Raw genomic sequence first — 27,016 nt, 5'->3', positions numbered from 1 at the left:
TGCCCATGTATTTGTAATAACACTGACGTCATAAATCCATTTTTACAGTCTACAGTTTGGATAAAATGTTTATCATAGTTTGGTAAGGCAAGTATCGTCGTTCCTGCCAGCATTTGTTTTATGTTACAAAATGCTTTTTCTGCCGTTTCTGTCCAAATTATTTTTTCTGTTAGTGCCATAGGTGTAGAGTAAATGAGATCAAGCAGAGGTCTTGTTACTTCTGCGTAATCCATTACCCACGCTCGGCAGTAGTTGCAAAGTCCTAAAAAGGACATCATGTGTCTTTTTGTTATTGGTCTTGGTGCAGACAAAATGGCTGTTTTTCTTTCTTGATTTACTGTTTTGCCATTTTGGGTCAACGTGTGACCTAGGTATTTTACTTCTTCTTTCCACAATTGTAATTTACTTTTACTTACTTTGTTGCCAGTTTTAGCAAGAAATTTGAGTAAAGCTAACGGGTCTTCTTTACAATCCTCTTTTGTTGTGGAGTTTATTATGATATCATCTACATATGAGAGGATTTGGCTCCCTCTAGGGGGGTTGAAGTCTGCTAGACAATTGGCAATTGCTTCAGCGAAAATTGTGGGACTTTCACAATAGCCTTGTGCTAGTCTTGTGAATGTATATCGTTTATTCTTAAACGTAAATGCGAACCAATGTTGGCTATCTTTATGTATTGGAATCGACCAGAACGCATTGCTTAAGTCTATGACCGAGAAATACTTTGCATTAGGATCCATAGAATTAAGCAATGTGTGTGGATTGGGGACATTTGGTGCCCTTTGTTGTACTGCAGCATTAATTGCTCTTAAGTCCTGTATCATGCGCCAAGAAATTGATGGCGCAGCTTTTCGGACAGGAAAAATAGGTGTATTACAGGGTGAATCTGGGCACGGAATTATAATTCCTGCTTTCTTTAGATCTTCAATTACTGGCTCAATGCCTTCTTCTGCATCAGGTTTTAAGGGATATTGTTTAACTTTCGGCCTATATTCTGTTTTTCCTTTAATTACTACTGGTGGGACGCCTTTCATTAATCCTACATCAGATGGACCTTCAGACCATAATTCTTTGGGTAATGAAGCCAGACTTTGTTCTTCTTCTGTTGTAAGAGATAACAGATTTGCTTCTCATGTGTTTGACTCGCCCAACTGGACGTTTGGAGTGGTTGTGACCACCCACTGTAGTTTTTGACGATAATATTGCGTATCCTTATTGTATTGAACTTTAGGATCGATTGTATTCGTCCAGCTGTGAGCTGCTTTTACTCGTCTTGCTTCATTATCCAAATCTTTCCATGTTTGCTTTGAGGATTTAGTCAAAGAAACATGTGGTGTGCGTCCACCCTGCATTAAATATAATGCATAATTTGTTATATCTACTGTACAGAAAGAGGTTGAGTCTTTATAAAGGGATGAAAAGGGTACAATGTATTATATTATTAAAATATTTATTGTATTACAAGTTCTTTGAAACTTTATGTTTAAAAATGCAAATGAGGCATTAAGGTATAAAATATAAAGTATTATTTTTCTTACATTTCCAGAACAGAAAAGTGAACATTTGATAAAACCAAGTTCAACGTTCTTGTTTAATTTTGACATATTTATAATATAGAGATATATTTACAGAAATCACTTTTAACCATAAATCAGAAAATACTGTTAGTTTTGTTTTCTGCATGTTTTTATGAATCAAATGTACAAACCAGGCTGAGATCACCATGAAACTTCCCCCGTTCTTTACTGACGTTAACCCCCCTGTTGCCCTCAAATTTTACTAACACTGTTAGTATTAAGTGAATTTAAACATCCAGAAAACGACCAGAATCAAAATTTGTATGTCAGGTTTTCTGCATGTATTTGATGATTACCTAAATAGCATTTTGAATTAAACCCAAATCCCCAAACATTATACATCCAGAATACCTTTAGACCCAGTTTGATTCCTGTTGCAGTGAATGTGAAATAACATCAGCTGACAGAAAGTTAACAAGGACCAAGGCTGTTGTCTAGATTGATCTTAAATTTGATCGAGGGATATGTTTGTATATTAAGTACTATTTTGTATTATTTATAATATATGTCCCCATAAAATTAAGCTTATTTTTTATAATCGTATGTTTTATCTAATGTTAACTTTTGATGAATTAAGGAGAAATCTACAGCCACAAACGGACAAAGTGAAGTCAAATTAAATGTTTTCTTAAACTAAAAAGCAACTTATTCATTTATTTGTTTGGCAGCTTCTGTCCTCCGTACTGTGCGTCTGTGCACTGCTTTAATGGTATTTCTATCTATTTATCTATTTATTTATCTATTAGTTATCTGCAGGTAGTCCTGCAGGCACCTATGTCACATAAAAAGGTAATAAGTTTACCGTTCACATACAAAATGACCTCTTGTTTTATACTATGCATAAAGATCAGTTTAGCAGTTAGTTTAATAGCACTTCCCCTGTCCCTGTCTGTTTCGCTCTATCTGAAACCTCCTCTACCCCTTTTTGGTAGTAAATCAACTCTTCCTATCCTGAAAGAATGTACTTTACATAATCCCTGCACTACGACCTTTGGCTTTGCAGCAACCATTGGCTTTGCAGCAACCATTGGCTTTGCAGCAGCTCCTTTTTCTTCACTTTTCTCATCCCTATGTCTCTCCTGTCTTCCCGTCACTGGCCCTGTCTCTTCATCCTCCGTCATATAAACCAGCACCTCTTTTGCTTTAGCTTTCTCTACACTTACAAGTATCTGTCTTTTACTTTTTATTTTAATTGCATCTTACTACAACATGTTTTATTCAATTGCATCACGTTACTGAGTGATCCAGGACTCAGGGAAATTTCTCAAGGACCACAGATAATTCCCACTGTGTCAAGCTTCTACAAAGAACGTATTGTTCCTTGCGGACACAGTCTGGGGGTTCTATCCCAGGAATAAATCTGCGTTTTAGATCCCTAGTCCCTTCACCTAATGTCCTTAATGCAATTTAATCTATTACAGCAAGCAAATAGGCTTTCTGTTTACACCGTTAGGTTTCGGGCCCAAATACTGCCGAACAGACCAAATTCCTTTTCATACAACAATTATTCACGCACACACATACACTCTTTGCAGATCTGCAATCAGACACACTTTTAAAGACGTCTTTCTGTGGAGCCGTAATGCTCCCTAGTCTCTCTAAATCTCTGACCTTTTCGTGATGAAAGTCTCCCCTCCACTGGCTCGGATCTCGTCTGCTGCGTCAAAAGGATGGATGAGGGGTTTTTCCGTCTGGCCACGTTGAAAAGTGGTCTTTGTCCAGCGGCAGGTTTTTACGCCAGACTTTGCTGTGCACAGTCTTTGCAGACGTCCCGTCAGTCACCCTTTTTTCTGCAGTGTTGAGATCCGGCTCGAAGGACCAAAAATGTCAAAATATTTCTGTTGCTTTGACAAACGCAACACCGTCACTTCTTTCAGTTGTCAGACAGGACAACACAAATGCCAAAATATTTCTGTTGCTTTGACAAACGCAACACCGTCACTTCTTTCAGTTGTCAGACAGGACAACACATTGGAGACTTCATCAGATCAGAAACAAGAGACACCTTTAACGTATCTGACACGGGGAGAGCAGAGGTAATCGCACGCACAGGTCCGGTCCTCACAAACCTCTCCAAAGGCTCCATTCTCCCTCGTGTCCTTTTATTGAAGTTTCACATGCATAATCATAAGTACATGAATAATAATTACTTTCTTACGTACAGATACTATTTTCCACACAAGAATGTCTACAAGGTCACAGTTGCTTTTGCTCCCACAGTTCTCTTCTAGGGAGGGAACACGTTATCAAAACTTTCCCCAGATGTAGGAAATTGGTTTAGACCTGCAGGCACATACTTTGCAACAAACACTATAAAAGAACACTTAGTATTATATGCATGAAAAGAACATTTCTGATAATATTTTATACATTTCTTTAACAGTATTCAATGCCATGGCTACGCATTTCTCCTTTAAGCTCCAATGACAGTCTCTAAATTCCTGATTCCGACAGCCGGGGTCTCTTACATCACATACCTTAGGAGCCAATCCGTCAACTTGTGGCTGGGGCATTCAGCGTAACTATGGCAGCAGTGGTGGGTGTAAGATGTGCGTCAAGCCCCTTTTCATTGTTTTGTGGTAAACCACGTTAAACAAAATATTAATCATAGCAAAGAATTTAAAAATGTTAAGAATGGTGAAAAACCTGATTTGTCACACAATCAAATGCTGTAGGCCTTATAAGTAGTTTTTTTAAGTAGTAAATATTGCAGTTTGATTCTGTCTCCAGTGGAATCGGCCGAGCTTGTCAGCAGTTTGAGAGATTAACATTTTATTTTGAAAGTTGCCTGATTTTCAATTTTGGTTTAATTCGCTGTGAAAAACTTGACAAAAAAATAAAAATACTGGGTATTGTAGTTTTTGTAAAGCTATTGTGAATACCAAATAAAGGAGAAAACACAACACAGGTTCCAATATATGAAGACTTTATTCATGTCAATACTTATTTAGATTATTTTGTTCCACATTGTATAAACCTGAGGAAACATTGCATAGAACTTAAAACAAATCAAATAAATTAGTATTCATTTAAAAAATAAAAACGGTAAAGGGATACTTTACCCATTTTAATCCAAGTCTCTCTTTAATTCAGGTGACACAGACCTGGATTCAGATCAGCATAATATCTCTTTAATAGCATTTCTCTGATGGCTAAAATCCCAAACTTTGTGGAACAAACTTTTAAACAGTATGTTAAAACACTGCTGATAAATCCTCATGTTAGTTCAGAGTACACTGTCGTTATGCTGCCACTCTGAGTGCAGTAGTGATTACAACAGGATCCTCTGTGGCTAATGGCTGGTGTTCAGCTGAAACTATCAAACTGCTCTAAAAGTGCATTTTAGAATGATGTACTTATTACAACATTTTATTTTTAATACTTTAGATTAGTAAATAGTCAATTCATTGATTAATAACAGCAAATCGTCAATGAGCCATTGTCCTTTTACCTCAGACTGGCATTAATCTGCTTTAAAATAAATGACTGTAACACTAAACTCAAATAAACTGCATATTTGACAGTGGGAAATGAATTCAGATTGTCCCGTGTCTGTATTTAATCCTTTAATGACTATTTGTAGTTGCGATAATGCATTGTCTGAGAATCTAAAATGGATTTATATTTCAAATATATATTGGACCACATTAAAGGGATACTTTTAACATGTTTTACCAGGATATTCGGCGTTGTGACAAACAGTTGTTCCTGATTTGAACAGGAAACATAACCTGTTCTACCTGGATAGGTGGTCTCTTCTGTCTCTGCTGTCAGGGCTGACGCAGCGCGGGCCTCATAGTGACAAAGGGAAAGTTGTAGGTGTGTGGGAGACCCTGATGAGTCGTGAGGTTGAAGGATTGCCATGAGAACGGACGCAGCCCCCCCTGCATTGTGGGACCATTAATAGCCTCCGAGACCAGCTGGACCGCCATCCAGTACTCCGTCACCTGTGCCATGAGATAAATATGAGTAAGGAAGGCACAAGGGAAGGAGTGAGTAAAAGGGGGAAAGTGATTCAAATATCAAATAGACAACCATGAAGACATTTCTTTTGCTATTTATGGAGTTTGGTCATTCAAAAACCTGCTCTTCACTTATAACGTTGAGCTCAAAAGTGGGTTCTGTGACATTTTAAAAACTGCTGATCAAATTCAATTTGACCTTTTAAAGCCAGAAATGAAAAGGATCAGTGTTCCCTCAGTTATGTTTCCCTTTAGAGTAGAAAATCCTCTGAAGAACGCTCCAGACTAACTAAGTTATTTCCATGTTAGCAGCTCTTTCAGGCAGGTTAACCCAGTGAACATATCTTATACTCTGGATCTTTGATTGAAACACGTCTATTACATTATCCTAAACATTATGCCTGCACACCATTAGCACGTTAGCATTATCATTGTGAGCATGCATGCTGACATGAGCATTTAGCTTGAAGCACCACTGTGCCTATAGGATGGCTGTGGAATCTGTGGACTCTGAAATATAATTAAAAAATTAAACGACTAAACAAAATGGGTAAAGAAAAAAATATATAATTTCTGGTTTTACAACCATTTTAGGAAGTTGGGAACATAAAAGACCAAATTGAACACATAAATGAACCTATGAATAATTCAGTATAATAATATTTTGTTATAACCTTTTTTATAGTACATAATTTAAACATGATTCTGGCACTAATAAGCTGATGACCTCTGACCTTAGTGTCATAGCAACCTCCTGGGCGCGGTCTCCTTGGTCTCAGGTCGTTTCGGCAACAGATGGTTTTACACGGATGGCCCTTGGAATACGGGTTTCTCTTGTAGTCTGAAACAGAAATAGTCAGACTTTTGTCATGCTGCTTACAGTCTGAATATGTCCCGAGTTATGTGTGTGTTATCATAAACATCCCTGGAGCCCTTTGAGCAATGAATGGATATAAAATATACAGAATGAAAGAGTTATTATTACGCCTACTGTTGTATCTCATGATGTATTTGAGGGAGCTGAGGTCAGACACTTTGGCCTGGTCCCTGCGGAGGATTTTGGCTCGGGGACAGAGGTCGTATGAGAAGTCCTCGCCGTATCTCTTCCACATCACACCGTACCCACTCAGGTTGTAGATTTCAACATGAAATGGTATGTTGTAGGATGGCCAATAACCTGCCAAATGTAGCAAACTAAAGATTGAGGTTGTCCAGACATATTACCACCTAAAATAGCCCTCCTAGATAAAACTGAAAAAAACCTATATAGATAGCGATTTGTTTCTTACCTCTGCGTAAAGCCTGAGTCTGATCAGAGTGCATCACTTTCCCAGGAATCTGCTCCAGCACAGTCAGAGCTCCATCCCTGATACTGTGACCCAGAGAAACCTTGCTTAGGTCCACCACCATGTACTGGCTGTTATATGTACCTAGAATACAGAGGGGGGCATGCTCAGTGTCCTGCCTCACTGACACAGAGAATCCACATGGGTTTTGAAGGTCAGTATCACTTTATACTAAAAGGAGTGGCATGTTTTAACCTCATATTACACATATTTTACATATCTGCTGCCACTTTCCAAAGCATGTTTTCTTGGGCAGGCTGCATTAAAAATCCACCTGGAGGAACTTAAGCTTGTTGTAAATACGTAAATCACTGTAAAACAATTATCTTAATTATTTTTATTGGTCAAGGTTACACCATAATTGTGTGGTACTACAATTGCAAGCATGGATCATCTTCAAAACTGTCCCTGCAGATACATCTAAGGATACCCTGACAGCTAACAAACTTGCTTTTAAGGGAGCTGTTTTTAAAAAACTGAAATAAGTGGGTATGGATCGTCTCCACACAGCTCTCACAGACCGTGAAATGCCAATGGTTTCTTTTATTGCCAATGCACTAATAAATAATAAAAATAATAATAATAATGTAATGTACGAGCAAGATAATTCGGATTACAACACACAGCGGAAGAGTGGCTTTCTTTCTCTGCTAAGGACGTCATTACTTCACTATATCTTTACATAGCCAAAGTTTGTTTGCTGCTATACAAAGTGACGGACTGACATGGTCATTGTGAGAAGCGTGCTGTTAGCCTAAATTAAAATTCCTGAAGCTGGCTGTCAAACAGGATATTAAGCAGAACAATGTTTCAAATAACACATGTCCTGAGCACACCGATGGGTAAAGTTAGACTGTCTGCCACAATGTAATGTTCAGTGGATTAAATATCTATACATTAAGCTTATAAAGTACATTAACACTGTGTTAACATAAACCCCTGACTTTCTAGAAGAAAGAAAAGATTTGTGCAGAAGCGTTATCTAATAATGACCAGTATCTGACAGTCACACTGTTATCCAGATGTTTTCTAGCACATGACTGGCATGGGAAAAATAACATGCAGAGTCTTGCATGTGTCTGGGGATCTGAACTGCTGGTTCCGGAGTTACCGACTTACACCGACAATAAAACCAAACCGTGCCAACATGAGAGGTAAACACAGGCAAAGTAAAGGCTCTGGTGCTAACAGCCTGCAGACCAGCACCACAGTATGGCAGGACGGGGAGTTTTTAGAGCGGAAGGTGTTGGGTGATGAGAGGACTGTCAGTCTCAAGAACACTCTGTCCTGGTCTCCTCTGCCCTCCCATAGCAACATGACGTGAAAGATCAAAGCAGCTGCCCAATTAACACAAGTGCTGTGTAATGAGAAGGATGGACTGTTCGAAAGTCTGTTAAATCTCTATGGAAACTTGTCCTGTGGATTTTTACATAGTCAAGGTGTAAGATCTAGACTAAAGTAATCATTCATGCCTTTTTGCAAGTCTCATTTTCCTTGTGTCTGTTCTTATTTCCCTGCCACGCCCCGTCGTCCTATTACACACATACTTCACTCGAGTTAGAGTACACACATTCATGTCCCCCTGAGGATGGATGTGGCTAGATGGTAACCCGGAAACTTTCTCTGCTCATAACAATAACCATTTTAGGTCAGTGCCCAACCTCAACTATCTATGAGGTCAATGCCTAACTTGAATAATTTAACCTTAACTATTCAAGATCATTTCCAAACCTCAACTACCTAACCGCAATCATTCGCAGTCATTGCCTAATCTCAACCATCTCACAAAAGTTTTGCAAATCTTGGGTTGACATGCAAACACGACCCCTGATGATGGACTGTAATAACTTTGGGGAGGCCTGAACCTTTTCCTGTGAAATATCTGAGCATCTGTTCAGTGTTTTTTGCACACCATTTGGTACAAACACTTGTGGTTCCCTGCTGACTTTGGTGGTCCCCAGACTTTTACTCTAGCATACCGTAAGGTTGGCATAAGGGATCAAGTGAAATGTCTCAACAACTGTTCCATGGATTGTCATGAAATTAAGTAAAGACATTCATGTCTCTCTCAGTGTGAATTATAATAACATCTGTGGTCACCTGACAATTTCTCTATTTGATGTATTTGGATTCTTTATTTAAGACGTCACGCTATCAACAGCAATTGCTTCTGGGTAGATAGCGCCCACACTGCAGAGATATAAAACTGGCAAATTTGTTCAGTTTAGTTTGTTTGTGAAGCATTTCTTTGGTTTTGAGATTGTGTGATTGATTGTTATAATATGCAAATCTGTATGATTAAAATGCTTGGAGTTCTCCATCATGTCATTTGTTGACACATCTTAACGGATTTAAGGGTAAAGAACAGATTATGTTCAACTGAAGAAAAATAGTTATTTAAGTCTTTGCACAGAGGGTAACTAAGCTTTGCCTGCTTGATTAAACCAACTTCACTCACATTGACATTGTTTTACCTGAGTTGTATTTGGAGAAGACGTGCGCCCACTCTTCTCCGCTGTGTGCCAGGCTGTTGGCCAGGCGGACTCTCTGCCAGGCCAGCAGGCTGTGAGGGCTGAGCTGAGAGAACAGAGAGACGTTGAAGACGCCGATGGAGGTCTGAGTCATCAGCAGGCCGCTCCCAAGCAGGTAGAAGTCATCCAGAGACATCAGGAAGCCTGGAGCAGGAAGAGATGGGGGAGGCCAAGGGTAGAGGGAGTGAGAAAAGAAGGATAAATAATAGAGATGGAGTATTTCGGGATCATTTCCTATCCTCACCTACAGCTCACGTGGAGTTTACAGATGCCTATCAGCACCTTAAACAACGTTAGAGCCAGGCTAGCTGTTTACCGCTAACCAGCAGTTGGCTTTACTAGATTTACTGCACTATTACATTTACTACTTACAGGAAGCAGGAGCACTTCTACTACAATTATTTTACCATTGAAACTGCTTCTATTACTACTTATTCTGCTGCTCCTGTTACTATTAATAATACATATACAATACTGCTGCTTCTATCAATAATGTAAATCACAGGCAGATGGATAGTTCCATAACCCCACTTCCACTTCCACAGGAAGTATTGGTATTGCATCTTTTCTTGTTCTGTTGGCCCCCAACCTGCTGTGTGTGCTAAATGTTTCCCAATGTCTGTGAAAAAAGCAGCTTAAGAAGGCTGCAGGGGTCACACATCAGTCATCTCATCATTTTAATATAGTGACGGTATATCCCTGGCCTGTCTGCCTCTTAAAATAGTACATTAAAACCACTTGTGTTCTTATAGCGATGGAGCCTTTAAGAGGATTTTTATGGCCCGGAGCACAAAATTACTCCTCGTCATCTGACTCTACAGTGAGGGGATAGATTTCATCATGGCTGTTTTTTGCACACACACACACACACACACACACACACACACACACACACATACACATACACATACACATACACATACACATACACACACACACACACACACACACACACACACACACACACACACACACACACACACACACACACACACACACACACACACACACACACACACACACACACACACACACACACACACACAGTTTCTTTGTCACTGACTAAGCTTAGAAGAAGAATTACTTTCAGGAGAGAATGTACATTGAGGATTTGGTTTAAATCCTTGATGTCAGTGTTTATATTTTCGAAGATGAAAATGAAACCATGTAGATTAAGGACAAGCAGTTCACCTCAGTTCAGGGATTTTACAAGAAATCTGTGTTGCGCTGTGCTGCGCTGTGCTGTGCTGTGCTGCGCTGTGCTGTAGGTGGACAAACTCCACTTCAAAATTCAGGTCACGTACTCAGAAAACACTATTACGTCTATAAGCTGTCAATCTCACTTCACTGCGTCTGTTGGCGCAGCTGCATGTGTGGTTTTGTACTTTGTGCAAGTGTGTGTGTGTGTGTGTGTGTGTGTACCAGGATAGCTGCTGAACGACATCTTTCCAGTGGCAGTGTGTGTGTCAGACACCCTGAAGTCCCAGTGTTTATAGATGCGCATGGTGGCTGCATACGTATACCAGCTAGAGTGGCCAAACAGCAGGTTCTCAAAGCCTGGCAGCACCTTGAACACAGAGGAGGGAGATCAGGGGTTGTGCATGTTATGTCTGATGTTGCAGTAATAACACAATGTGCTGGTTAGAGCATGAATGCCGTTTCACTGAATCATTCTTGGGGGGGATTTATCTTGTTGCTGCTCAGGGCAGACGCCCCTCGATTACAAATCTCCCTGTTGAGTCTAAATCAAGCGGGCCCCACCACAGCGACTTCCTGGTTGATCCAATTAGGAAGTGCCAAAAATGCAGTTCACTGAGTGGAGGTTAAAGTATATGAATAATTACGGGCGTGGCCTCTTGAGTGACAGTTAGCCTCTCACCCTCACTTCTCCTCGGAGGTAAACGTCAGCCAGATAGACCTATCTCCCTCCTACCAACGTCACATACGTGCCCTTTTTTGGTTAGAGGAAATGTGGCGGCGTCAAAGAGACAAGATGGCGACTCCTGTAGGCGTGTACGACTGGATCAAGTTGAGAGAACGGACCTCGACGTAGAGGCCACATCCATTTTTTATAGTCTATGGTGTAAATGCCAAAGACCTTCTGCCAAGACATAATTATACCGTATATAGCTAGAAATTGCAGCTACAGTGCCGTTACAGTCATTCCCCGGCTGCAGTGACGGCAGCGGAAGAACCAGAAATAATGACCCATCAGAGCAGAGTGGGCTTTTTCAGAAGTGGGGCTTTAAGAGACAGCCGCTAAAACAAAATGTATCAGACAGAGGGTGAATACAGGTATATTCAGACACACAGTAAGAGAAAAATAATGTGTTTTTTGAACATTAAAGCATGTTAATGTGTTCTAGTAGAAATACATGGCCTTTTGCACTCACATACAGAAAAAACCCATGCATAAGGACCCACAATGAAAACTAATTAGGTGTTAAGGCTTCCCAAGTGCTTTCCTCACAGCTCGAGCCAAATGAATTTAGCCTAACCTTAACCAGAGCAGTGCAGTGGCCCATTCCTGGCATTCTGAAAGCGCCGGTCCCTGCGGAGGAGTTGGAGCGAGGCTGCAGAGCTGGGATGAGGTCCAAGAGGTCACCGACGCCATTCAGAAATTGAAAGGCAAACGCTGATAGGGGCTGAGGAGGATGGTGAAGTGGCAGAGATGATACTGTGACAACTCTCTCACCATTTTTCCAACACACATAACACATTCACACACCTCTCTGTGTTTGCTCTTGGCCCACTGTGCAGCTCCGGCGTGGAGTCCGTCCAGTTGGGCCAGGATCAGTCCCAGATGCTTCCACAAGGGGTCGCTGTATCTCCTCAGTTTCACCTGCTCTCTGGCCCACTGGTCCTGTTTGCTGCGGATTATTCAGACAGCTGAGCGCCACTGTGGGCTGCGTCTCTGACTAATGAGTGCATTTGTCTGATTCTCAAATCTTGATTTCACTAAACTCATTATAACAATCACTGCGTGCAGAAAATTCACTTTGGCATTCAGTATAATCCAGTGTTTGACACATCAGACAATAGCTGACAATTTCTCACCAATCAATATGTTAAAGTTTGAATTTCTACATAAAATATGCAATCATTTAATCCGGGTTAATTTTTGTTATTGGGATTATCATAGATATCCTCGCAAATATATACGGCATATATAATCTGTATAATATTGTTGTTAAATATGTTGTTTGTATAGCTGGAGTTGAAACGAAAACAATTTCCCCCTGGGATTATTAAAGTATTTCTGATTCTGGAACTGACTGCAGTTTGCTAGCTTTTCCTGTCCTGTACCTGTAACATTAATTTGGGCATAAGTAACAGCTCAAATCAAGTAGAATTTATTTTATTTAAAATCTCATCTCCTCATTTGATGTAGAAGAAGTTTATATATAAAGAGCGTATATATATTATTGTTGTGTATTACGTATAATTATTAGATTATTATTATTATAATAATTATTATTATCATTTATTGATTTATGTATTATGTGTTTATTGCATAAAAATTTAACATTGCTGTGCATTATCAACCCCAAAATGTACTACACTATGATTTTTTTTAATGACATTTCATTTAATTCATTTTATGACAGTTATCATAATTATCTATTTAAGGTTGTTTTTTTCCCCACTTAAAATGACATTTATTTATATATATGTGTGTAATATATGTGTCCTACTGTATCTGTGATGCAATAAATATTAGTTTCGTAAACAACAGTGAGACCGCACCTTAAAAACCTTCTCAGGGCGTTCAAAACCATGTCATCCTTTATGAGTTGAGGGTACATGTTGGCGTAATGACTGAACATCTGCCTGCGGAGAAATAAAAAGAACAGAGGGAATTAAAGCCTGTGAATGTTCTCATTCGTCCAGGTCATCGTTATCCTCAAAGCAATTTCAGTCAAAAACAACTGGACTTGGTTATTTGTCTAGGAAGACGTTTCACCTCTCATCCAAGAGGCTTCATCAGTTCATGTACGCATCTGACCAGGCTGAGAGGTGAAACGTCTTCCTAGACAAACAAACCAGTCCAGTTGTTTTTTTTGACTGAAATTGCTTTGAGGAGAGGGAATTAAACCATGTCTATGCCTGTAAACAGTCACAGCTACAGTTACTTGCTACACTGTCAAAATTGTAATCAGAAATATAATGCAATAGATCAAACCAACTCAGTGATGTCAATATGTATGTATATATAGATCAATATATATAAATATATATCAGCTTTATATATACAACAATAACGGCTTTTGTGTTACATTTTATGAACATGTATAACAGTTCCCAGTGACTCTGTGGGCTCAAAGAGTTTGGTTTGAGATATTTCATACAGATTTGTTTAAGTTGACGTTCACTACAAGACAGTGCGACGCTCACCCAGCAGTGAGATAACCTTCCAGGTAGCCTGCCAGGAAGAAGGTGGTCTCATCTTCCTGTGTGATTCCTCCATAACCTGCACGGACCTCCAGGACACCCCATCCGGAGAGGAGCAAAGTGTCATTGAAGTAACCGTAGGCTCCCCCCTCTGTCTCCATCACCCCCTCCTTCAGGATCACACTTTTCTGGGCAGCATCCCAGTACACGGTGGCCTCTTGGAGCTCTACCATTGTCGGAGGATGGGCAGGGTTACAGGGTTGAGGTTGGATAACACACATTATGTAAGATAATGTCATGACACCAATAGAATTAACTATACAAATAAATAAAAACAATAAATGTATTTGTTGTTGTACTGGTTTCTGTCCAATTAATATTCATCTAGACTAACACAGGGGTTTACATGGATTAGAGTGGTTACTTGGACATACGGAATATAAATTATTATTTGAAACTAAATCTGATATCTTGTCTTCACATAAAAGGAAGCACACAAGGTGTTCTCCCAGTAAACACCTTGTAAAATAAATAATAAAATGAACACTAGATACTAACAATAATAATAAAAAATTGAATAGAGAAGAATAGAACAAAGACACACTTGCATTATATAACACCTAGCCATCTTTTTAAACAGCAGGTTTAACTGAATAAATGTCTACTGGATTCATAACTAGCTTCCGTCATGTTCAGAGACGCAACGGCAACGTTACTCACGGAAAGTTTGCAATGATGCAGCCAAGGTGCTCAGCAACACGCACAGTTTGATGCTCTGCTTCTCCATGTCAGCCGACTTTTTTTCCTCCGAATCGCCGCCTTTCATATATTGAAATAAATAAACGTTCCTGACGGTGATGCAGTATGAGTTTTTCAGTTGCCGTTACTTTTAATTGCTCGAAACATTTTCCGTCCGGATGAGCGTCCGCATCAACTTCTAAAAAAAAAAAAAGAGACACCCCAGATGGGACTCGAACCCACAATCCCTGGCTTAGGAGGCCAGTGCCTTATCCATTAGGCCACTGGGGCGGTGTGACACACATACGTTGTACATTTTCTTTTTATATCAACTGAGACGTCGGTTTTCACGGGGCTAGTTTCTGAAGACATCTATATTATTTCTCTACATACACAATGTTACAAACATATACGCTTGGGAAGGCCGAGTGACGCGATCATCAGGCCGATGCCCTCCTGCTCTGTGGACAGCTCCATATTCTCTCCTAAAAAAGGGGGTATTTATGTTATCCTAATGTGACTTCTACCAATAAATATGAATACAAGGCCCTAGGTAAAACACGCGCCTGATTACATTGTAAATGTTGTAACTTGCTGGTGTTGGCAAAGCCCTTCCAACTGCTTTACTTTAAAGTCGCGTAATATTTCAGTGTTGACTATTTAAAACGAATGGTACATTCGCACATGCGCAGTAGCAAGTATGGTTTTGTATGGAGAGAAAATAGTTTCAACCATCGCGTTAAGAATTTAAATAAATAGTCTGTATGGAGGTAAATATATTAGATATACATTTTCAGTGACAAAACACCTACTAACCCACCTGAGGGGCAGGTCTGTTTCAATTTCATGTCAGGTATGAGGAGCTAGCGAGTGTTAGCCGCCTAGCCGTAGCTCGGTAGTGTAGTAACGTTACTGTTAGCAACGATAAACACAGTTGCTGAAGCTAGCTACGTGATGCTATCTGTTAAAATAGTATACTAATGCTACCATCGGTGTACCCTCTTTTATACAGGACCTTAAGAAATCACTAAAGATGCCGCTCTTTGGAAACACATTCAGTCCGAAGAAGACTCCCCCTCGGAAATCTGCATCTCTGTCCAGCCTTCACACGGTGAGTTTCTAAACACACGGTTTTAATGCAGTGACCTGCACTGATGGATACAGTCAAATAAAGCCAATACCCATACCTCTGTATCACCTCCCTCATTTAATCTACATTACTCAAGAGGATACGTGCTCATTGGATGTGAATGCAGACTGAGCTGTTGTGTTCTTACCCCCTCGTCTATTTTAGTTGGATCGTTCAACAAGAGAAGTAGAGCTGGGTCTTGAGTATGGACCTCCTGTGATGAACATTGGAGGCCAGAGTTGGAAATTTGACGAGGGACAGTGGATATCAGGTAATGAGTTTGATCATGCAGAATGCAGACCAGTGCTATGGCTGCTTCCTCAGTTAAAGTGCAAAGAACCTCTCCGTTTTCTTGGGAATCAAACACTTTTGGTATTTGAGTATAACAAAATAACAGCATTAATTCTTGTTTTGTTTTTTTTTTTGTTTATGTTGAACCAGAGTCTGGTGGGAATGCGTCTGGTAGGGAACTACAGCGGGTCAAGAAAAGAAATGTGCAACTGGAGGAAGAGAATAACCTCCTGAAACTTAAGATTGAAATTCTCTTGGACATGGTAAGAACTGAGCAGCTTTGATTCAGTAGCACCAAGACCGGAAAGTGGCCGATGGTATGCTACAAGTGGTACAGCGGCATATCGCTGGAGGGGTATGTTGGTCACAAAAGTGGCATAAACAGATTTCCTGAGTGATATGCCACTCATTTTCCACTGACACATAACGCTTCCTAATGGCAGGAGCCGCCTGAAAGTGGTAGGCCATTATTGTTGAGACATTTAGTGCAGACTAAAACTGGCATGATAAATAGTAGAACGCAATCACACATTACATCATATACAATTCCACGTTACCAAGCATACGTAGGGCATATTATTTATTATTCCCCATGATAAGCTGCTTTGAATGAATAATCAAAATCACTCTGTTGTCTATGGGCATAAGCCGCTACAGCGGCTAGGCTAACAACGGCTTTGTTAGCTAAGGCTTGCTCTAACATTAACTTGAAACATTGGCAAATATATATGAAATTATTTTACTGTTCGTCACTGAAAGCAGCCTAACTATTATTTTCCAGTGGATCCTGCCGTTAGGAGGCGGTATGTGCCGGTGGAACCCAAGGGGCGTATTGCCAGCCACTTTTCAATCTTGACGTCACTCATTCGGTTATGCCCCTACATTCTCAATCAAATTAAAGATGCAATATGCAAGTACATGTAAAGGTTATTTTGGCTTCCTCCTGCTCAAACCCCTCTCACACAGAACCAGTGACCTTGGATAAACCTGTGTTTGTCACGTATGAATGGACCCATAGATTTTATCCCCCTCACGCTCCACACCCATGCTTACAACATAGGTTTAGCAAAGGGTAACACTGCTTGGATTTGTTATAAAAGCGTGCTTAATACATTATAATCACACACTTAATTACTAATTGAATGGTTGATGTAATTGTAAAAGTGATGTACCAAATCTGTTCTATTTCATTTTTCCCTTCTAGTTGACAGAGACTACCGTAGAGTACCACCTGATAGAGAAAGAAGTGGAAGATATAAAGACTCAACATCGAAGGAAGAAATGACAAATCCGATCTGATGCCTTCATCATAGGACATTTTCTTCATTTAGAGTTTGAAGTGTGTTGATGTAATTAAGAAGTGTTCCTTTGTTTTTTTTAAAAAAAAGACATACTTTATAAATCCTGAGGGGAAATTCAAATTTGTCACTTTGTTATTATACATATTACACACGCACAGACCTGAAAAACACACACATGCAAACATATACATAACATATACGTTTGATGTGTTGTTCAAGGGCCTCTAGGTGAACTGAACCCTCTCCAGTTATGTCCACCTCTGTTCTTGGTCCATATGGAGTACTTGGTATGTGGGACTTGAACCAGCGACCCAAGCCAAGTCCCCACGGACCGAGCTACTGCTGCCCCTTATGCTCAGTGCAGAGGAAAAATAAAGTACCCACCCTTTTTCACATAATGAGGACTCCTGTAGGTCTTGGCTCTGCTTGTATTTAATTGGAAAAGTAGGTACCCCTTAATCATATTTAATGACAACTTATTTTTGTTCTGTCCTGCATTTGTAACTGTGACCATCTTCGTTCAACACGCAGCATCATCTATGTTTTACATCAGTGTGGCAAGCAGTGGCTGACATTTTCCTTTTAAGATGTTTTGGATTCACTGTATTTTCTATTCAGATTAAAAATCAAATCCATCACAGGTAGTGTGCAGTTTTTTTCTTTCACAGTGTTTTTTTATATTACCCAAACCCCTTATTCTAATGATACTTTGTTGAGTCAGAGACAAGTGATGCATTCACTATAGAAAGAAGAAAAAGCCAGAGTTAGTCCAAAAACGTAGGGAATTCCATCTCAAGCTGTTACATAACATCTACCCTACTAATGCATACATATCTAAATGTTCTGACATGGATGACAGCTCTTCCTTCTGCAAAAAAAAGATAAAGTATCATCCATTTATTTTACAAGTGTCTAGTTTTTATCACCATTTGAAAATATTTGGAAAACTACAGTTAGGTGTCACTTTGGTGCAATAATTAAAAAGCTTTGCTCCTCTCACAATAATACATTTAACAAATTGAATGTCTTCATATTACAAGGTAGATTCAATATAAACAAAGTCAAAATGTCCAAGGCAACCTCTTCATTCCACTTATTTATAATAGAATTAAAAATATATTTCGAGTCTCTTTCATATGTTAAATCCAACAAAAAATGCTAATCAGCTATTGCATTTTATTCAAATTACATTAAGTGAACCTGTCTGCCATTATAGCTTGCCCTAATGTTTGTCCTTATATCTTTTTATGTGTGCCTTTGTCATGTCTTGGAATGTATGTCGCTTTGTTTTTTATTCCTTATTCAATTGTTCATACTATTTGATGATAAATAAAAAAAAAACATTATGTGATATACTCTCTTTAGGTAATTGGTGGATGTACATGTCAGTCAAAAGCTCCGTGCAGCGATTGGTTGAATGCTCCTAACTGCGCAGGCGCAGTCACTTGTCAGTTAATGCAGCAGTTTCGACGGTTGTGAATCCGACAGCGGGAGAGACGAAGTAGTTTCTAGCCTTTCTTTCAGCACTTTAAACCGCCGGCTTTGCTTGTGCAACAATCAGAATATTCAGCGGACCTTATCTCTTTAACGTTAGACTTCACTTTTGATAATGCCTCGGGGCGGTAAGTATTATTATTCAAGTGAATGTAACATGCTAATTCTTAGCAAGCTAATTCTAGCTAGCGAATTGTTAGCCACAGCAGTGTGAATTCCCGTTGAACGCTCACATGCTTAGCTTTTAGCATGCTAACCGGTTAGCATGGTGTTTCTTTGCGGTTGTTGGCGACTATGGAAAGACACAGCATGTTCCAATAGTGACTCATTAATTTATTTATATTTACACTTGTTAATTTAAGCATCTTAACGGGTTGGATTGTTTTATTTCCGGCCGTTTGTGTCGTCTGTAACGTTACCATCGTTACCATGTGCACAGGAGACCTCTTCGGCTCTCGTAAACATTATCATTTATTGTAATTCCTGATAAACGTAGTTTGTGTCTCTCACCAGATACGTTCACAAGTGTTTCGTTTCCATTAGCATATAGCTAGCTTTGCATCTAGCTGCTTTTGCCGTCCTGTCATCATCTTACAGTCATTAGTAGCCATGACATTTGCCGGTGAAGGTACTTTAGCCGGCCCTCAGTGAACGTCATGTGTGACTCATCTCCCACCCCTCACACACACACACACACTCTCTGCCTCTTTTCACACTTTGCAGTAGCATCTTAAATATAGGATTGTAATAACAGGTCTGATCTGTATTGGGATGTTATAACTCTGGGGTGCTTAGGGGCACATGGGCCCACATCCAGGAGCTGGAACAGCCACGTCTGCGCCACCTAATACCATCCAATATTACATCACTGTAAACTCTGACTGATGAAACTATCATAGTCTCTAGTCCAGCCTTTCATTTTATCACATTAAACTGCATTGTCATTACTGTTGAGTGGTTGTAGCACGGAATGTAAATGTGTCCCTGTATTGAATATAAAAATAAACGTTAGCACCTTTCATACAAACAAATGCAACTCAAAGTGCTTTACATTAAAGCATAGAAATGAGAAGACAACCATTAAGAGTATTAAACAAGAAACATGCGCAAATCAACAGGTGGCACATGAGAAGAATAAACAATTGAATAGTTAAAAATAAATAATAAAACACTGAAGTGACCAACAACCAACGGTAGAATGGCTAATTAAACTTTGTACCTCAAATACCGTTGGATCTAGTTGATTTGTCAATAGCAACTCTTACAACTGTGTTACAGGGAAAAGGGGCCACAAGGGTAGAGGGAAGCAATTCAGCAACCCTGAAGAGATTGACCGACAGATGAAAGCGCAGAAAGAGTTGGTGAGTGAAAGATCTTTGTGGCAGACACGGACATACCTTTAGACATGAGGATGGTATGTCCATGAGACCTCTCCCTGGTGTAATTGGATATGTATGTTAACAGGACGAAAATCCTGGTGCAGAGAAGGTGGAATCCGGTGATTCTGAGGATGAGAGCAGCAGTGACGACGAATCCGAGGTGAGTGAGGGCAGGGGTGCAATGTGGTGGGGTGGCAGAGTTTGCTGGCTAAAATGCATTTAGCTTAAACTCAGTTGTAGCTTCTGACTTTATCCTTATGTCACAGTGTTTACTTTTAGCATCAGAGGGAAAACAGAAATACACAGTGACTATAACTATAAATGAAATGTGGAAATGTGTTTTCGAAGGACAAAACTACTCCCAAACAATGGTTGGGTCACTGGGTGTAGTAATCAGTGTAGCTGCTGATTGATATGACTGATATTGCAGTTGCAATCTGATTCATGATATTGGAGGGAATAGTAATTTTTGCATCATTATTCTCATTTTATTGGAAAATATATTTCAGTGGGATTTCTTTGAGCATTTGCACCAAACACATTTTTTTCTTAAGTCTGTAGAATATGACTTGTAGGCCCGAGACATCTCTGCAGGACCACAATGCATCTTTATTTTTTATTTTCGAGCTCCAACGCTATTTTCGCCGTTTCATCACTACTAGAAATGCCGCTGTAGCAAGTTTCTCACCATGTCTGTCCTATGATGTTACAAATTATATCAGCTACCAATAAAAGCCTGAAAATTCAGGCGTTAGAACAGAAGTACAGAGGGTTGTTGACATGGAGATGATACACCGCCTCGCCTCACTGGTGGGAACTGGCAGATTTTATAACGTTGCAGTCCTGCACATTGCAAGTGTCAGCTCCTCTCGTTGCGAATCTTTGGTCTGAACTGGGCTTTAGACGGCCAATCCCCAGCATTCTTAGATCTTGCTTCGTGCTTATTGGCTCACTGACACTGATGAGATTTACTCCTTGGGAACTGAAATTTGGTAATGAACAACGATTCATTTTTAAATACTTAATACTTCGGAGGCAATTTGGTCGGTTCCTAAAAGTTCTATACCCAGCCCTACTTACTAATGTTATAAAGGTGTTTCCTTTTGCACACAGTCCAGAAAGAAGTGTGGAGTGGAGGGGCTTATAGAGATTGAGAACCCCAACCGTGTGTCTCAGAAGAGCAAGAAGGTGACTGAAGTAGACGTCACTGCTCCCAGAGAGCTGTCTCGTAGGGAGAGGTAGGTATCACACAGGATAGGAATGTTTGTATTTGTGTTTTTTTTGCTTCTGAAATTAAACAGTTTTGGTGGCACCAGGCGTGTTATTTGTATTAATCTTTCTTATTTGTATGCCCATCTGTTCTCTTTGTCAGAGAGGAGATTGAGAAACAGAAATCAAAGGAACGCTACATGAAGCTCCATCTCGAGGGGAAGACTGAGCAGGCCAGGGCCGACTTGGCCAGACTGGCCATCATCAAGAAACAGAGGGAGGATGCTGCCAAGAAGAGAGACGAACTCAGGAAAGGTGGGAGGACACAACAATTAAGGCCGAATAGTTCTGTAAAGTTAACAATTTGTGTACGAGAGGTCGAAATTATGAACTACTTTGCTGATATTGCTCACTACCACGGCAAGCCTACTCAGCCATCAACTATCTACATCAACAGTTATCGCGTCATGTTTGTTTCTGTGGATTTCAGCAAGTTACATACTGTGTAACATGGTGGTTTCAGTCACCAGTGAGGCGAGCTCACGCATGCTGCACACTGTTTGGAGCCCTACATAATTCTCTTATGTTGCTTCTTATTTTTCTTCAGAAAAAGATGGTGAAGAAGCCAAAGGGAAGCGCTAGTCCTCCACCTGAAAGCTTCAACATGCACTTCAGTCTCAGAGGGATGGAAAGAGAAGGAGATCTGGAGGAGGAGAACAGGGAGGGGGACCAATACAAATGGCATCAGATCAGGAGTGCTCCTGAACTCTTGTCCCTCATTTCATATCAGAGGGGCGTGGGTCTTCCATAACAGCGTGGTCAGGACAGGGCAAACGGGTGGATCGCAGTGAGATGGAGAGGAATGCAACATTTGGGATGCCTCTAGTTATCTTCCTTGAGAGGAGACAATCGCAGGTTTTCCAAGTGCTTCACTGCCTCTTTACTCTTCCCCGCCCACCAGGGTTTTAATTCTGAAGCTGCTGAAGTTATTTCCATTCCTTTTGATTCATACAATTTTACAAGGTTACCTAATACAAGTTTACTTAATGACTGGACAGGTATTACAGTGAGCGTGCATGAGGATATCTTTGGTGCTTTGCTTTTCCTTCCATCTCGCCTGTTTTTGTAAGAAGGCAAATCAGTGACAGATGGAGAAAAAGAACACTATTCAAAGGATAAACTGATATATAGGAATTATACAATGTAGTTTAGTATTTGTGGATATGTTGCACAACACATTGGTATAATTTTCTTAAGATCTGAGGTTTTTTCCCTTCGCCATACAAAGATATTATATATTCTGCTTTCTCCTCCAGCTTCTTTATGTCCGTGTGTTGGTTCTGCCATGTTTTGATCCCCTTTTTTTTTCAATTGGAAATTCAAAGTTGGAATAAATAGCTGTCCTCCTTCCACAGCACATCTAGAAAGTAGAATATATTTAGTTTCTTTTGCTTTTTTTCATGGATCTTTTCACCCAAATGTACACTTTGCTTACACAAATCATCTTATTGCTGTCAGTTCAAAAGTGTTTCAGAATGTTTTGTAATCCATTGCTCAAAGCACCTGGAATATTACTTGAATTGCCTATAATAAGCATTTTTAAGTTGTTGAACGTCAGTGCTTGAAAGCATTGTCTCAAACTGCCTCAGTAACTGTGGCCTTGCTCTGTTTCTGATGGGGTCCTGTGTGGTTCTGTAGGAAGGATTGTGTCTTTTGTTGCCTTGACGAAGTTTACACAAGACCAGTTTACTGTCTTTCTCCTGTCTTTAAAGTCCCACAAAGAACCTACACTGACTGAGTTTATTAGGTACACTTAGAATCTGATATAGTCCTTCACATCAGCACCACAAATAACAGTCTCAAATGACCGCAAACAGCTCTCTGAGCGTAAGAATAAAACGGAAGATTTTAAACTTTACTGCAGGGCATTTGTATTGTTTAGACCGCACAGGTCTCCGTGACAAACTGGTAACTCAGTATGTGGGGGATTTGGAAAAGCCTTGATCAGGAAAACGGTGTTCCCTATAACATGGAAATGGCTTAAAGAACAAACCACAAAGTAAAAAATGTAGTTAGTCTAAAAATAAATTTAAGTTTTCCATCATGTATTCAAAGTCATTTCTAAAAATAAATTCATTAATAGATAAATCACTATGTTGTGTTTTATATCCAAGGGTTTTTTAGTTACTTGCCTAAAGCAGCTGGAATTTGTAATTCTGTTAAAGCTGGGGTTGGCAGTTTTCTGGAAAAGGCAAACGGAACACCCACCGTCGTCCTGCACCTCTACCTTTCTGTCCTGAGCTCTGCCCTTCATTCAGTAACCTGGACTAGTTAATTTCAGTCATTGTGATTGTGAACCTGGTGCCGTAAACTTGTGGTCTGTAAAGCCATTTGAGGTGACATCCTGTGATTTGAGGCTTTAACCAGCTACATAAACATGAACTGGAATTTTCTGTAGCCGTGAGCCTTTGACTACAGTTTAGCAGAAGGCTAAACTTTTGGCAACATTTTCTCTCCATCTCTGAAATGCTTCAGATATTGACACATTTTATTGCGTTTATTGTAAGACTCTTTTAGATTCCCTTTTTGATACGTATTTTTTGTTGGATTGCTTTAGTCTTAAACTTCTCTTAATTGATCCTTTGGGATGACTCCCACAAGGAAATTGAGTTTCCAGCAGCTTACAAAAACACAAAGGAGGTATAAAAAAAATACAGTATAGGATAACCGATAAACTCTTCTCTAAATAGATACAGAAAGTATATATGCAGTAAAACTATTCAAATATATATATGAGGTAGATGTAAGAATACAGTTAAAATTAAATCAGATAAGTTAAATGTAGAGGAAATGTACAAGATAACATATGTGACCGTATCTGACAGGAATGAGCAGTAAGATTAAATCATTGCACTTAAGTGTTTGACAAAGTTATTGCACAAAGAAAAGATAAGTGTCCAGGTGTGTAAGAGTAGATTATAAATTGGCTCCCACTCCTTCCCTTCTGTCCTCTTTATTCCCCCCCCCTCCCCCAATGTAGGCAGTTGTTAGCAGTGCTGAAATAGCAACTTCTCCTGCAGGATTGTCAACCATTGAATCAGTCTCTCACCATCTGAAGGACAGATCCTACAGCGTTCTCATCAAACAAGTTGCCAAGCAAATCTGGCATACTATGCAAAAGCGTCAATACTTATAGCATTAGCAGCTAGCTAATATTAGATATGAAGGGTTAGGGTTAGGTTAAAGACAGAATCAGAGCTACCACTCGTTACTCATAAGGCGATGATTTAAAAGTTTAAATGACCATCTGTGTGTTGACACCTTCAGAATATGCCTGTGTGTATCAGTAGGTATGATCTACTAACTACCCATCTGAAGGGACATGCATGTGCATCTGCGTTTGTAGAACAGCCAAAAGGAACGCCCTCGCTCTGAAATGACCTGTGACTGGCCAAAGTCTATCACCCAAGCCTGAAAACAGCCTAGAGGAGTTGCAGAAGTCTCCTTTTCTCTCAGACCACTTGAATTACTGTAAGGTTATGATTTTTTTGAGAAAAAAAACAAACACTGATCCTAGCTTAAGTGTCTTTTACTGTGAGTTGTTTTGAAACTGATAAGGATGGCAGCAGATGCAAGTGTATCTAAAACGCTGAATATTCCAGATGTTTATTTGTGGAATCCAAAAATACACAGACATGCCAAAGCTGCCAGAGAGGGCATGCCGCTCTTGTTCTGTGCATTTAGCTTTTGCCACCACTAGACTGCAGCATTTGACAGGCACCAGGGTTACAACCTCCACCTAAACATCTGTGTGCAGCTCTTGATGCACTGCCAACATCTATAGAGGTTGATGTTTGTAATGGAATTAAGTCTGGGTGCCATTTTACCACAATCCACAGCTAGAAACAGAAGCACTCGAGATCATTTACATCATGCAGCTGCAGAGCCGTGACTCAAGATGTTCTTTCTTGACATCAGACAAAATTATTATTGTGAAAAGAAACCGTTTTAAAACTTTTTAGGAATATTTCACAACTTAATGGCAGCGTTTTCAGTTTGTATTGATATATATTATGTATTTCGTAATGTCTTTCTTCACATTGTTACACGGCTTTGTCGAATTTTCGATTTTGATTGGTCAGTCACAGCATTCTACGGTCTGTTATTTCTTTATAACGGATTGCTATGGAAACGCTAATCGTCAGCTGTGGGAAAAAACGCAAACTTTACATGGGAATCAATATTTTGTGTGAAATCATTGATTTCATTAGTAAGTGCCTGTGTAATGAGTGATAATGCAGAGATGGCGAGTTACTACGGATCCTACCTCAACAGGGTGATGCAGGACTTAAGGGCTTGACAGGGTTGGTACAGTATATTATCATGTATGAAACGTGATACATTATCCTTTACTTGAAAACTTTAGAGTTTCCACACACTATGCTAAAAAAAATCTGTTACCTCACCTCAACTGGGATGATGAGAAACCATGGCAACATAGATTTATCACAGAACGGTAATAGTGCAGTAAAATAAACGTATAGTTTTGGGATCATTGTCTGGACCAGTGGTCAGTGCTCTTCAGTGATAGTAACTGGATACATTTGGGCACCTTTGACACAAAATGTTCCTGATTAATAAAATACAATTTAAAGTGGATTTAAACAATATTTAACCATGAATCACATGTCTATTTTGGTGTTAAAGGGGTCACTGGTAGAGATAAACTCACACTCTACCAGACTTTGCAGTGACAAACAAACAAACAAACAAACAGATAAAAGTTAGCGACTAGCTAGGGAAAGTTGAGCATTTAGCAGCTAAACGGCCAGATTTTCCCCCCAGGAGTTACTGGAGACAGACAACAGACCTAAAGGAGAATAAACATAAGACTTAGCTCAATAAATATAAGACTCTGAATGAATGCTAACATTGCGCCATATCTCCTGTATTTGTCAATTAACAACTGTACGCTGACATCTTAAGCTAACTATAAAAAGGTGTTAATATGTCAACGTTGTGTTAACAGTTAACAGTGGCAGTAAAACCAGATATTACAGGTTCAAAGTGAACAATGGCAAAGGCAACAAAGAATGTGAGACAAGAATAAAAACTATAGCAGTTCAACAAAAGCCACATTTAAAGAAAAGTGCTGTTAAAACTGACTGAAAGAAAAAGAAACTGCTACAGCCAGCAGCATTTACAGTTTCCTCTTTTGGCCTTTTCACATCCTTTTCACTCTTTAGCACACACTCTTAGCATTTACAGAAGTACACACTAACCACAGCCTGCCAGAGGTATATTTTGAGCGCGTAAGCATCACTCAGTGAGATGTAAATCACAAAATATTTTAAAACCATCCAGGAATATTACATATGGATTTACCCTCTAATGCAGTTGAAGGACACAGTACTTTTTTTGTCTGTGAAACACAATAATATATACATAATAAACAAATAAATAAATGTCATTAAGCCAAAACCACTGCGCCTCTATAATCTCAGGGTTAACACCAAATCACTCATACTACTGTTCATATATCAATGAAGTGTTCTTAACGGCTAACTAAAACCATAGTGTGACATTAAAATCTCTCTTCCCCCTCACAACTGACACTTCATCTGTGCAACTTCCTCATTCACTCACTTGTGTTCGATGTAGCTTAAG

General features: G+C 39.6%; 3 protein-coding genes across 4 annotated transcripts; 2 read left to right on the top strand and 1 right to left on the bottom strand.

The window, feature by feature from the left end:
- Positions 1–4,883: 4,883 nt before the first annotated feature.
- On the bottom strand, positions 4,884–14,609 carry plbd1b (phospholipase B domain containing 1b). The gene is made up of 11 exons (XM_083933063.1): positions 14,529–14,609; positions 13,812–14,034; positions 13,164–13,247; positions 12,145–12,286; positions 11,915–12,061; positions 10,839–10,983; positions 9,360–9,560; positions 6,829–6,969; positions 6,531–6,716; positions 6,274–6,380; positions 4,884–5,524 (listed from the first exon to the last, which is right to left on the bottom strand). Exons 1-11 carry the CDS (start codon positions 14,593–14,595, stop codon positions 5,348–5,350), a joined length of 1,620 nt encoding a protein of 539 aa, XP_083789189.1. The 5' UTR covers positions 14,596–14,609; the 3' UTR covers positions 4,884–5,347.
- A 649-nt stretch (positions 14,610–15,258) lies between these two features.
- Positions 15,259–17,790, top strand: cby1 (chibby 1, beta catenin antagonist). Of its 2 annotated transcripts, none has more exons than XM_083932694.1 (5): positions 15,259–15,316; positions 15,559–15,657; positions 15,841–15,946; positions 16,117–16,229; positions 17,171–17,790. In XM_083932694.1, the coding sequence occupies exons 1-5, from the start codon at positions 15,311–15,313 to the stop codon at positions 17,249–17,251; spliced, it is 405 nt and encodes a 134-aa protein (XP_083788820.1). In that variant the 5' UTR covers positions 15,259–15,310; the 3' UTR covers positions 17,252–17,790. The 2 variants fall into 2 exon arrangements, with proteins under 2 accessions (XP_083788820.1, XP_083788821.1); XM_083932695.1 differs by having other exon boundaries at positions 15,264–15,399.
- A 934-nt stretch (positions 17,791–18,724) lies between these two features.
- pdap1a (pdgfa associated protein 1a) lies at positions 18,725–22,782 on the top strand. The gene is made up of 6 exons (XM_083933283.1): positions 18,725–18,889; positions 20,040–20,122; positions 20,226–20,300; positions 21,254–21,378; positions 21,513–21,664; positions 21,957–22,782. The coding sequence occupies exons 1-6, from the start codon at positions 18,877–18,879 to the stop codon at positions 21,989–21,991; spliced, it is 483 nt and encodes a 160-aa protein (XP_083789409.1). The 5' UTR covers positions 18,725–18,876; the 3' UTR covers positions 21,992–22,782.
- The last annotated feature ends 4,234 nt before the right edge of the window (positions 22,783–27,016 follow it).

This window comes from Echiichthys vipera, assembly GCF_963691815.1.
Source record: "Echiichthys vipera genome assembly, chromosome: 18".
NCBI lineage: Eukaryota > Metazoa > Chordata > Actinopteri > Perciformes > Trachinidae > Echiichthys > Echiichthys vipera.
This window is presented reverse-complemented; position numbering and strand designations above follow the sequence as displayed.